Source organism: Rosa chinensis, chromosome 7 (genome assembly GCF_002994745.2).
Source record: "Rosa chinensis cultivar Old Blush chromosome 7, RchiOBHm-V2, whole genome shotgun sequence".
Classification (NCBI taxonomy): Eukaryota; Viridiplantae; Streptophyta; class Magnoliopsida; order Rosales; family Rosaceae; genus Rosa; species Rosa chinensis.
Genome location: NC_037094.1, coordinates 4,436,087 through 4,448,435, shown reverse-complemented (window position 1 = coordinate 4,448,435; position 12,349 = coordinate 4,436,087). Strand labels below are relative to the sequence as shown.

General features: G+C 35.0%; 2 protein-coding genes across 2 annotated transcripts; both read right to left on the bottom strand.

The window, feature by feature from the left end:
• Window positions 1-239: 239 nt before the first annotated feature.
• LOC112179424 lies at window positions 240-2,748 on the bottom strand. Its single transcript, XM_024317832.2, has 3 exons — window positions 1,533-2,748; window positions 1,329-1,417; window positions 240-666 (listed from the first exon to the last, which is right to left on the bottom strand). The coding sequence occupies exons 1-3, from the start codon at window positions 1,900-1,902 to the stop codon at window positions 367-369; spliced, it is 759 nt and encodes a 252-aa protein (XP_024173600.1). The 5' UTR covers window positions 1,903-2,748; the 3' UTR covers window positions 240-366.
• A 1,517-nt stretch (window positions 2,749-4,265) lies between these two features.
• On the bottom strand, window positions 4,266-11,325 carry LOC112179423 (truncated transcription factor CAULIFLOWER A). Its single transcript, XM_024317831.2, has 8 exons — window positions 10,874-11,325; window positions 5,863-5,962; window positions 5,688-5,752; window positions 5,495-5,594; window positions 5,286-5,327; window positions 5,150-5,191; window positions 4,888-5,036; window positions 4,266-4,740 (listed from the first exon to the last, which is right to left on the bottom strand). Exons 1-8 carry the CDS (start codon window positions 11,056-11,058, stop codon window positions 4,611-4,613), a joined length of 813 nt encoding a protein of 270 aa, XP_024173599.1. The 5' UTR covers window positions 11,059-11,325; the 3' UTR covers window positions 4,266-4,610.
• Between the last annotated feature and the right edge of the window lie 1,024 nt (window positions 11,326-12,349).

Genomic DNA, 12,349 nt, shown 5'->3' with positions numbered 1-12,349 from the left:
ACGAGCAGCGTTAATACCTGAAACTTGACTTACTTGACCAGTCCAAATATGCAATTTGGTCAATTCATTCTGCTTCTTATTCTCTTAGTTGAATTAATAGAGATAATAATAATATATATAAAAAATATATAACAAAAGATCGTTGAAGAATAAATTTAATTGTTTAAGGATATTTTGGTAAAATTAAGGAGATGCACTTAGCTATTTAAGTATTTAAAAAAGTGAATTAGAGGTCCAAATAGCAAATTTGAAGGTCCAACTAGAACCCCAATAACAAAATTAAATATTAAACTTAAAGTACACAATATCTTCCGAGAATATATAACAAATCTCAATAATATGATTAAAATAATGATTTTGATCGAATCAAGCTAGAAGCCAGAAATTCTTGTGAAGCTTGGTGCTGATCAAGTAGCCTCCCCCATTGCTGTTCTTTTTCCTCACTGCAACCGTCATGCAAGCAGCATTTTGTATGCAGTACTCCACCACAACCTCGCCAACGCCCTGACCTCCACCCCCACTACAACCTAGCTGCCACCATGTCAACCTCTTTCTTTCTTGCCCAAGAACAAGGAGAGACACCCCTTGTCTCTTTGCTTCTTCCACTATCATCTGACCCTTTTCCTTCCCTTCTTCAACTTCAACCAATGCTACCTCCACTAGCACCTATATATTCAAACTCAATTGTTAATTCAACCATATAGTTAGTACACACAGCTATTCCACTAAAGGAATTTATTGTTTAATTATTAATCTAAAATAGGACTATAATCTAATGTTTTTGATTGCCTTTACTTGGTTCATATATATTAAGCTTGCATAGTATGCCAGTGTAAAATTGATATACAAATGAAGATTACATGTATTACTCAATATGAATCATTCAACTAGCTAATCGATCGACTTGTTAGTAACTAGTCTTTGGTAACTCATTAGTAAAATAACTATTGTCTTGAGGATTAGATATATTCAAATATAGGGTCTCTTTTTCACGGTACTTTGTCACTCTAAACTTTCTTCCAATTTCATCCCCAGTGTAATCTAAATCAACAATTAAATGATAGAATGTTGGATCGATGTAATGATCATGATTTTTTAGACTTTTTTTTTTATACACACACACACATCTCACGTTATTGCTGGGATAACTAAATTATAAACATATAAAGTAAAAATGTAGTCTTGCATTTGATAGGTTGAGTAAGAATAAACTACGAAAAAAATAAATAAAAAAACTAGAGATATGAAATATACTTAAGTCTTGGTTCCAACTCATATGTTGTTCCTAAGCATATTTATGGACCAAGCAAATTTTACACAGTACTTACCCCAGGCTTGCTGATTTGACAAAGTTTTTTCAAACTGTGAAGAAGTTCAAAAGCCATTATACCATCAAACTTCTCATTTGTGTCTGCAGCTGCAATCAAACCAATTAACGCAACTAATTCAATACAACCCTACATAAAATATTAACAAGAAGTATTAGTAAGGCTAATTTAAGTTCAGTGACTGATGATCGATCGGATAATCACCATTAGCAAGATGAAGAAGCAAAATGGTATCATGGGTTTGTGCAGTGTGGGATAGTGCCCATTCAAGAGCTCCCTTAGCTTCCAGGCTCGAGTCCACAACCACCATTATCTTGTTGCCAATCGATTCCTCAGATTTTGAGTCCTCAGAAGACTCTTCAACCATATGGTTCAGGCTGGCTTCCGTAGCACTCAACTCACCCTTGCTAAAGCTACTATATCTGTTCAGAAGGTCTGTTGTTGAATGCTCTTCAACAGCAAGACTAGTGTTGACGGCACATGAATCATGTCGTTTAGATCTACCCTTGGGTTTCGATCGAGGGCTCGAAGGGGAAGACACCCCGAAACACATTCTTGCATAGTTCGAACACATGATCGATCAGTTTGTGTTAATGGACAATTAGGCTAAGCTAGGATATATGAATTTTGGTCGGATCAAGTATATATCTATATATACAGAAAAGAACGTCTAGCTGGAGATATATAGCTAAGCTACAGACTTAACAATATAGAACTCTTATCTTTTTTCCAAAGGCCATTTTAGGATGCAGATATATTTTGTTTATTGGATTGTTTGGTAAGTTATCCACAGTGTCGTATGCCACTTCTTGAACGTGCCTACCATGACCAAAACTACGTACATGAGTAGATCAACTTCTGTGTACGTCCAATATCTATTTATATTATTCCCCCATTTGGGGCGGAGATCCACACGAAAACAAAACAGGGATCAAAATCTTCCTTAATTTCTACACGATGGTGGAAACCACGTACCATTTAGCATAGATGATGTTTTAGGAATCGATTCCACGACTGAGGAAGGGCTAGATTATGAGAATTGATGTAGGCATTTACTGGGTGCTTATCTAATTTTGCTTACTTTATTCTTTAATCTTTATTCTTGCAGATCGAGTTGGCAATGTCAATTAAGCAAACTGGTAACAAACATTTGTGTCGAATGAATATTAATTAACTAATAGACCAGCAAAATAGAAAGCTACAGATGCAGAAGGCAGACCAATTTATACATGTTTGCCTGTACAATGTTGTATTGGATTAAATATTCAACTGTCCATGGATATCCCAAGTTCCTAACTTTAAAAAAGAAAAAAGAAAGAATTAAATTAATACTGATAATCGAATTAGGATAATTTGTCATGGATATGAAATATTCAAGTCAATTAGTCAACCACCTATTAGGTTAATTGCTACTAGTAATATTACCGCCACCAATCCCTCAGTTTCCTAAACCAACTGGCTCTTTTTTTTTTTGTAGAAAGTCGTCACCCATTAATCTTTACTATCACCTTTTTTTTTTTTTGTGATTCTAGTTGGATCTCCAAATTTAATATTTGGACCTCTAACCACTTTTTTCAATTATTAATAGATTTTATCAAGTCATATGAAAAGACAAATAAGGACAAAGTGAGAAAAATGAAAAAAAAAAAAAAGACTCTTCTTACCTCCCCAAATATAACATTCAATTAAATTATTTTTGTCTTTTTTCGGAATTTCCTTATATTGCCATATAGTTTTAAAATTTACCTAAAACAATTAAGTAAAAATAATAATTTCTATACATGGCCCATCATTTAATACAAAAGTAAATTCAAAACAATCTAATTTGGAATTTTCTTAAACTAAATTAATTGAATATTATGATATAATTATTATTAAATCTTCTAACCCAAAACCCTTGAAATCATTCTTTTAGCAAATTCAAAGGGATTCTAGCAACATATCAAGATCAAGAACCAACCCTTTGATTAATTTCGGTGAAGGAGAGACATACTCATAAGAGAGCAATATCATGTGATTTTGATTCATTCTTCTTCTCGTGGTTGAAGATAGAGATAAAAAGTAGAGTAACAGATTATTGTATCTCATGTTCAAGGGTGTGTTGGTAAAAATAAGGAGGTCTACTTAGCTTTTCAAGTATTTACTTGTACTAAGTATAAGAGGTCCAAATAGCAAATTTGGAGGTCCAACTAGAACCACCTTTTTTTTTTTTTTTTGTTCCTTTTGAAATCAAAATACAATAGGATCTTTTTTTTTCCTTTTACAAGATGAAAGTTCATTAAACAACCAAACCAACGCACAACGAGGGAAGATTACAAAAAAGAAGAAAAAGCGACTAAGGAAACTAAACGTACAGGAGCAGAAAAAGCTTATCCGCTTTGATGTATATGCGATAAGGAGGAAGGAGGCTGAATCATCCAATCAGCCGGACACATCCTCCTGCGAGGCAAACAGGCTAAGTGATCAGCAGGGATCTTAAACAAGCAGCAACAGATATTTTTTAGCCTAATAACCTGATAATATATCTATCCATCTTAATTTCAGTCCTATATCTTCATTCAGAAGGTTGAAACTTCTAGAGTTCTAGTTTCTTAGGTCTAGGGTATTGGGAATTCATGCAGTATACGTTTAGTTCTGGGCCCAACTTAATTGTTTTCCCAGCAACAGGGTATGTGGAATTGATTTGTAGTTGAGCTGAAGCTAGCTAGCTAGTTGGCCCATGCCATGACAGATCGAGCTAGCTAGCTGTGAAGAAAATAGGTATGTTAGTGATTACATATCATCTTCTTTTCAAAACCAGAAGGTGATCAGTTGGCTACAGTCTCAAGAAAATGATCATGAATGATTATATACCAAAAAAATTGTAAACAAGATCGAATAGGAGTGAACAGGAAGCAGCAAATCATATACATGGAATATGCTCGTAAATACGTTTCAAATAATAATAATAATAATACAGAACTTAATTTAATTATCAACAGAGAACCTGATGCTTGCGTTCTTGAATATATCACAAGTTAATTTGAGAACAGTGCCCTTAATCATATATATATGTAAAACATTACTACATACACAAGGTGATAGCTAGTTTTAGGTAGCCCGCCCGACGTAACTATATAAAACCACTTTTTTCTTTTGGGCTAAATTTCCAATATTCAATTTACACCAGACACTTAATATTGACCTAGCTGGTGTATATATATATATATATAGATTACAGACAAATCTATACTTACTTAATTAACTCTCTATAACTACTAAATAAGTAGTTCTGTATATCTTCTATTCATTAAGGTGGCGGAGCATCCAAGGCGGCAGGAGCGTATTACTGTTGGCAGCAGCGGCAGCTAGATGTTGAGGCGGAGGTGGAGGTGGGGTTTCTTCATCATGATCATAGTCTCCAGATGAGCCTCTGCAATTAATATTTATCAATTCAACTCCACATCTACTTGTTACCTAATTTCAACTTGATAAGCTCACAACTGTAATATCAATATACTTGACAGAAGAACTGATCATGGAGAAAGATCAAAACAAAAACAAATGTAGTAGCACGTACCTGAAATTCAAGGACTGCAAAGCCTGAGGTAGAAAGGCACTGCTGGAGGAGGAGTCCAAGCTGTGCCTCTGCATCTGCTCCCATTGTGCCTGTGCCTGTGCTTGTGGGGCACTGCCGGCTACTTCTCTCTCCTTCTCCTTCTCCTTGACCTATATTAATTTCATAGATGTAGACACATGGCTCAAGTAGCTAAGGTAGAACATTACAGTGAAATTAAAGAAACTCAATTTTTATTTTTCATATTAACTGTTCATGTATAGACCTTTTTTGTCAGCAAATTATTTTGCTCCTGCAACACCTTATCCTGTCATGGAAAACAAATCCAATCCACCATATATTCAAAATTATATATGCACAATTTTATTACATGTATAGAAAAATTAAATGTCTTTTCTTGCCTTCTTCTGGAGCACCGAAATGGATTCGTACATAAGTTGGTTCTGTATGTGATCAAACAAAAAATCATAATCCCATTAATTTTGTTCTTAAACTGACAAAACAAAACCTTATATGTGTGTGTGTATACGTGTAGATATGTATAATATATGCAAGTGATTCAATCTAGCTACACTACCCAAAACTTTCTGGTGTATTCATTGATTTGTACCTTTCTAGACCTTATGTGCTTCAGAGCAGAATCAAGTTGCTGCTCCAAATTCTGAAGCTCTTTCAAACTTAAGGATTGTAGGTCTTCCCCCATAAAGTGACTGCAAATAAGAACATGGCAAAATGTAATGCTATTTATCACAACATATAATGAAAACGTAAATCCTTTCTTATTTAACAAAATTGGTGCGTACCTTTGATTTCTCTGTAAAACCTCCACCCTAGCTTTGAGCTTTGCATGTTCTAGAGTCCAGTTTCCCTATACAACGTTAAAATTACGGAATAAGTAATTCAGTAATATAAAAACATAAACACATTAGGAAAACAACATTCCCTTTGAGGTGATAATAAGGAGTGTGCATGGCATACATTTGATTGATCTTGATCGTGGTCGTTATCGTGATTATTTCCAAGAAGCTGCCGCTCTGCGTATGAGTATCTTTCATACCTTTCCAGGATTCTTTCCATGCTATCAATAAAAGAATAACTATCAGTGACTACTCAAATAAACCTCAACCAAGTTTGGCACATTTTCCTTCTTTTTGCTGCATAATTAACAAACATGTTAACAAGAAAATGGCAGTGAAACTCAGTGTCACTGGATGTATTTTCTAGTGGCAACATGATGGGAAAGCTATGAGTATGGAAATTATGCTATACTGTAATCGAGTTATCTTTCTGTTGTGTCACCGCTGTAAAGAAAATAGAGTCGCATGTAGAGCGCTCTTTGCTAGTTGGTGCGTAATTGAATACAATTGTTTAGTAGAGAGTCATGATATTATATCAGAATGTTCTCAATTGCTAGTTGCTAGTTGCCTATTGTAATCAGGAGTTTAAGCTCAATGTCCCCCTTTGTATTTGACAGTTTCATTAATCAAAACTTGAGGGCAGCTGCACCAGCCCTTTATTAAAAAAAAACAAAAAAAATGACTCAGAGTGATTTAAGGTTTGGCTCCAACTAACCTAGCTATAAATTTCTCTTGGGTCATTAGCATTCATATTCTACCCTTGTGGTTGGAAATGAGAAATTAAGGGTGGACGGGACCGTGGTACTTGGATTCGAACCAGCGAGACCAACATAATCTAACGATATTGGAGAATTGGGCTTCATTTGGATAGAATGATTTCAAAACAACAAATCTAAACTTGGTCAAAGGAGACAATATTGAAGCAAAATGATTTGATGCGACTTGAGATGCATGACATTTTGAAAATATTTGAAATAACTACATGAAAAAAGTCATTTCATATTGATGCTGTTTAGTTGTTTTAAGTCAAATCGATAATATTCTAAAGAAGCAATTGTGACCTTTCATTGTTTAGTATAGGACTGGGCATAAACCGGTTTTTCTGACCGAACCGACTGAACCGAACCGGTTTTTCCGGTTCAGTAACCGAATTGTGATCAAAACGACGTCGTTTTGGAAGAGAACCGCACCGAACCGCTTCATTGCGGTGCGGTTTCGGTTCATGGATGCGAACTCCCCCATTGAACCGCACCGGACCGAATTATTATTATATATATATATATAATTATTTTTAATGATTTATATATATATATGATAAATCAAGTTACCCTAGCTTCGACACTCAGATCGCCGTTTCCTTCATTTTTCATTTTTTCCCTCATCCTTCGATCTCTCCATCATCGCTCACACAACTACCACCGCCGCCGGCGCCTCTCTCGCGTGTCTCAGCTTCTCTCGGCGCCTCTCTCGAGAGTATCTCAGCTTCTCTCATGGCTAGAACCCCATCGCCGGTAAGGATCGAGTTCCCTTATCTTCTCAGTTCTCTCACTTCTCTGTCTCTCTCGATTTTTTTCTTTTTCCAGTTCTTGTGTTCAAAACCAGTTGATACTTTGATGAGATTATGAGAGTGTGATGACTGATGTGACTAGTTTGTGTGATAGTTCAACGATGAGTCAGTTCTCTCACTTCTCTGTCTCTCTCGATTTTTTTCTTTTTCCAATTCTTGTGTTCAAAACCAGTTGATACTTTGATGAGACTATGAGACTAGTTTAAAGATGTGACTAGTTTGTGCATGTTCTCTGTTAGTCTGGTCTTGTGTTCTCTGTTCATGTTTTGAAATTATGTTTAAACTATAAACTTTAAAGAAAACTGCGACTTTGATATATTTCTTGTTTTGGATTTGCTGCAGAGTTGATTGAGTTTCATTGTTTTTCATGGCTACTTGCAGATAATGGAAGGGATTTCCTCAACTCCGACATCTACACCAGCTGGAACTGTAGACTAGCATCGGGACGACCCCCGCACCGAGTCCAAGTGCTGCAGTTGTTCAAAGTGGTTGCATGTTTTAGTATGCGGTTTGGATGCAAACCGCACCGCACCGGACCGATAAAACGGTGCAACCGAAAATGCAGTCCAAACAATTTTAAAGCGGTTGCGGTTCGTAAAATGGGCCTACCAAATAATGCGGTGTGGTTGCGGTTTCAGGCCCAAACTGGCCCGAACCGCACCGCGCCTAGCCCTAGTTTAGTAAATCCCCACACTCCATCTACATAGAGCAAAAGGCTACGGGTCTTTCGGACAAAGATATTTAACAAGATGAGCCAATAGGAAGATATTCCTTGATCAAAATTAAAATTAGAAGATCAAGGATAGACCGATGTATGTGTCTATATATGCATGTACATGAGCTACCTAAGATTGAATCCCATTGTAACTTCCGCTGAACTCCCTAAACTTGACCGACATGCTTATACAAGATTACTATTGGCACATTTGATCCAATTACAATTTAATTGTTAGGGATATTCCGTATATCCTTGTAGAACTGGGGTTGTCTAGGATAACTTGATGTATGTCATACCCTTATTTTTTATATTTTTAATAAATTAATGTAGTGGAAACCTATTGAACTGATTAATAGGTTATCCACTTAAATGTTGACATGTGTTATTTTAAAAAATAAAATTTACTATATTAACAACATATTCTATATTGATATGTAATATTGTTCAAAAACATGCAACATATATTGTCAAAATAATAAATTACACCTAGTAGAACTAAAATTACGACTTGTGACTACACTTATTGTGGTTATTGTAATTGAGTGGTGAAAGATGTAAATATCATAGTTGAACAACTTTTATCAAATGGAGAACATTATTTATCAAATGGAGAACCTTTTTACAATATAGAGTACTTACTTATCTTTTGGCCTAATATTAATTTTACCATGTTCACAACATAATTGTCGTTAGAATTGTAAAATGGTTTATTATCTTGTAAATGATGCAGTTTTTGAAGTAATTCCTACAAATAAAACAAAAGTGACAACTTTTACATCAATTGTTGGGGGTCATGGTAAAATATGTAGTCATTGTAGTAATCATTTCATTAATGAAAAAAACATAAAGATTTACCATTGTGACAAAAAATTTGTTATCACACTTGTTAAATTATCTATAAACTAGTACATTAGTTTAGGTGAAGTAATTACTACAAATAGAACAAAAATTACCGCTTTTACATCAATTGACATGGATTATGGTAAAATGCATGGTCATTGAAGTAATAATTTCATTAATGATAAAAACATGAAGATTTACCACTCTGACAATAAATTTGTTGTCACACTTGTTAAATTGTCCATAAATTAGTACATAGGTTGTAGGTGGAGTAATTACTACAATTAGAACAAAAAGTATCATTTTTATATCAATTGTTGTAGTTTGTGGTAAATTACGTCGACTGAAAGTAATTATAACTTCAATGATGGAAATTACACAATATATTACTTTAATTACGCAAGGGACAACTTCATTACACCAATGAGAACATATGTGGTTTTAGTCAAAATAATGAAAATATAATGGTTTACCTATATCATAACACATTGTGGTAACATTTGTAATTTAGTTCAAAAAGCAGTAATAACAAGTTGTATGTGAAGTAGTTTAGATAATTCATTAAATAGATAATTCATTCGTTATGAACAGGAAATTACATGTAGATCAATTAGAGAGCCATTCCGGTCCTTTTTTCAATCCAGATAACTAGAGATTGCTCAACAAGTGAGCGTTTTGCAATGGTATTGGCTACTATAGAGGAGTGAAATTCACACTCATCATTTTACAATCCAAACTTCATGTTTTCTTTTTCAGTAATTTAAATTTTTTTATTTTTATAAGAATTTCAACAAAAAAATGAAAGAATAAGTGTAGATTACAAATTAAGAAGTGTAAATTTCACTCTCCCTACTATATGGCCTACACGGGGATGATACTAAATCAAAGTGTGGTTTGAAAACGTATTGCCTTCTTCAATCACATCATTCATATGCTTTCTTCAATCAAAGTACATGCATGCTTCCTTGAAAGCATTGTTTTAATTTCTTAGGATCTTATTCAAAAATTCTTTTCTTTTTGTCCACATTCAACCGTTCATTGGTATAAAAAGTTTACGGTTAAATCTTCTGCAGGTAGAATTAAGAAGACATGTACCAACTACAAACTAGTTCCTTTTAGTAGGCAACATTTCCTCTCTGTGTTTCTATATATCTGTACAGATACGCTATTCGTTACATTTTCTCTTTGTGGTTACATACTCTCCCTCTAGCTAGCTAGAAACCCTTTCTTTTTGTGGTTCTCTCTTATAAGTCATTAATCACTCACGAGGCTCGCTATGGTATGTGTACTGATGTGTAGGTCCTTTGTGGTTCTTATAATCACGGCTACATATAATATGTGTGTGTGTGTCCAGTGCACTTCAGTGCTATGGTACTATACAGTGTAATATATAGTGCAAAGAACTGAATGATCGAAGATAGAAAAACCAAGGATCTTGGAATTTATATACATTAACTTCAAAGTAAAACGTACTTAGACAAAGTTTAGGAGCGATTAACTGATAATCAAGGATGTAAAGTTGGGTAATTGCTCGCTGCAGTCTCGATGCTAGAGCAAGAGAAAAGACCGCACTGCTAGCTAGCCTGCCCAGTGTATTTGACTGGACGATCAGATCAGCACAGTTTTTATCTCTTTTTGTTTTCTTCTGGATTATGACAATGAACAGATTCATGTCGTACGTACCCTCACAGAAATACCCAGGTATCACTGTTTACTCTCTAGTCATTACTCAACCCAGTCTTAAACAGCTAGCTGCTGGTCAATTCAACTTTTTTGCATGAAAGAATGAATCTAAAGAGAAATTCCCCCCAGATTAAGAAACTAACTGATTAAACGAGCTAAACTAAAAAATAATTCAATACACAAAACCTAACTAGTAGGTAACCAGTACTGCATGAACCATAAAATTGCCAGAGATGAAACGAACAAATATAGAATTGCGTAATAATAATATGAAATCTTAATGCCCAAGGATAAGAAGATCGAAGTAGGATATATATTACATACCAAGAATCAGTCGAGTACTCGAAGAGCTTGCCTTTGGTAGAGAAGACTATCAAAGCGACCTCAGCATCGCAGAGCACAGAAATCTCATGCGCCTTCTTGAGCAGCCCAGACCTTCTCTTCGAGAAAGTCACCTGCCTATTGATCTTGTTCTCTATCCGCTTCAACTGAACCCTTCCCCTCCCCATTACAAAATGAACCAACCTAATTTCCTGACAGATCTCTCTCTTTCTCTCTGTGGAAAAAAAGAAAAAAAGAAAAAAAAAAGACACACCAAGAAAATGGGAGATTGAGAGAGAGAGAGAGAGAGAGAGAGAGAGAGAGCTGGACAATATATATTTGGGTTTCTATATATCCATATAGGTGGTCTGCTCTACCTGTGAGAGACTGATCTATGGTTTCATTATATGTATATTTATACGAAAGTTGAAAACCTCCATGGGCGGAGATGGTGGGATTTCCAAAACCGGAGTGGTTTCGTCAAAACGTTGTCGACTTGCCATTGGCCAGAGCTTCTGTGACAATCGTTTATTGGTGGATTTGTATCAGATAATGATGGGCCCGACCACATGTTTTCCTTATTTCAACTTAATTAATTACTAACCTTGCCATGATCGTACCGGTGTTTCTGTTAAGAGAAAAAAGTGTGTGTACGGCTCATGAAACAGAGGATCTTTCTTTCTTCTTTTTTACTCTTTTTTTTTTTTTTTAACTTTGCTTTGGATACCCCCTTGGCCCCTGCATGATTTTACTGTGGATTTTGTACTATGTGTATGTTATTGGCCAGATTTAATTTAGCACTGTTTTGGATTATCATCTCCGGGTACTATGATATTAATTCCTTAATTTGTCTCAGGGTTCTCAAAGGAGTAATATGCATGTCATTCCAATTTTGCCTTAATGAAAGCGAGATATCATTAAATCAGAAAGTCACTTTAATAATTTTGATATCGTATGTCTCAATATTACCATTCATTGTGTCTTCTTATACAACCTACAACTCACTCATCAATTTCGAATTAGGGTTTTGTTGATCTTGTCGAATGATTTACTAATTTTTACCGTTTCAATATCATTTCTCTCTACAACATGCTTTACAGTTTTAATTAGAGGGTTGTTAGTGTTGCCAAAAATCAACTAATTCTAATCGTTTCAGTCTTTTTTAGAGGTTTTTCGTTGACTTACTCAAGTCATTGTAAATGTTTTGCGGAGATTTATGAGTGGGTGTTGCTCGAAATAAATTCGGTAAGAGTCAATCTACATTTATAAGGACCTTACATTTAGCCAGTTTTTCACTTTTTCTGATATCAATAATATTTTTTCTTCAAAGGAAAAAAGCAAAGGTATGGTATCAACTATCAAGTACCAACTTGAGAAAGTGTAATGATTTGTTCTAGCTAGGGGTCCACAGGGTTAATTCCCGTCAGTCAGTGTAAAAACATACAATGATATTGTGTAATTTCTTCTGTTGGCCAAACA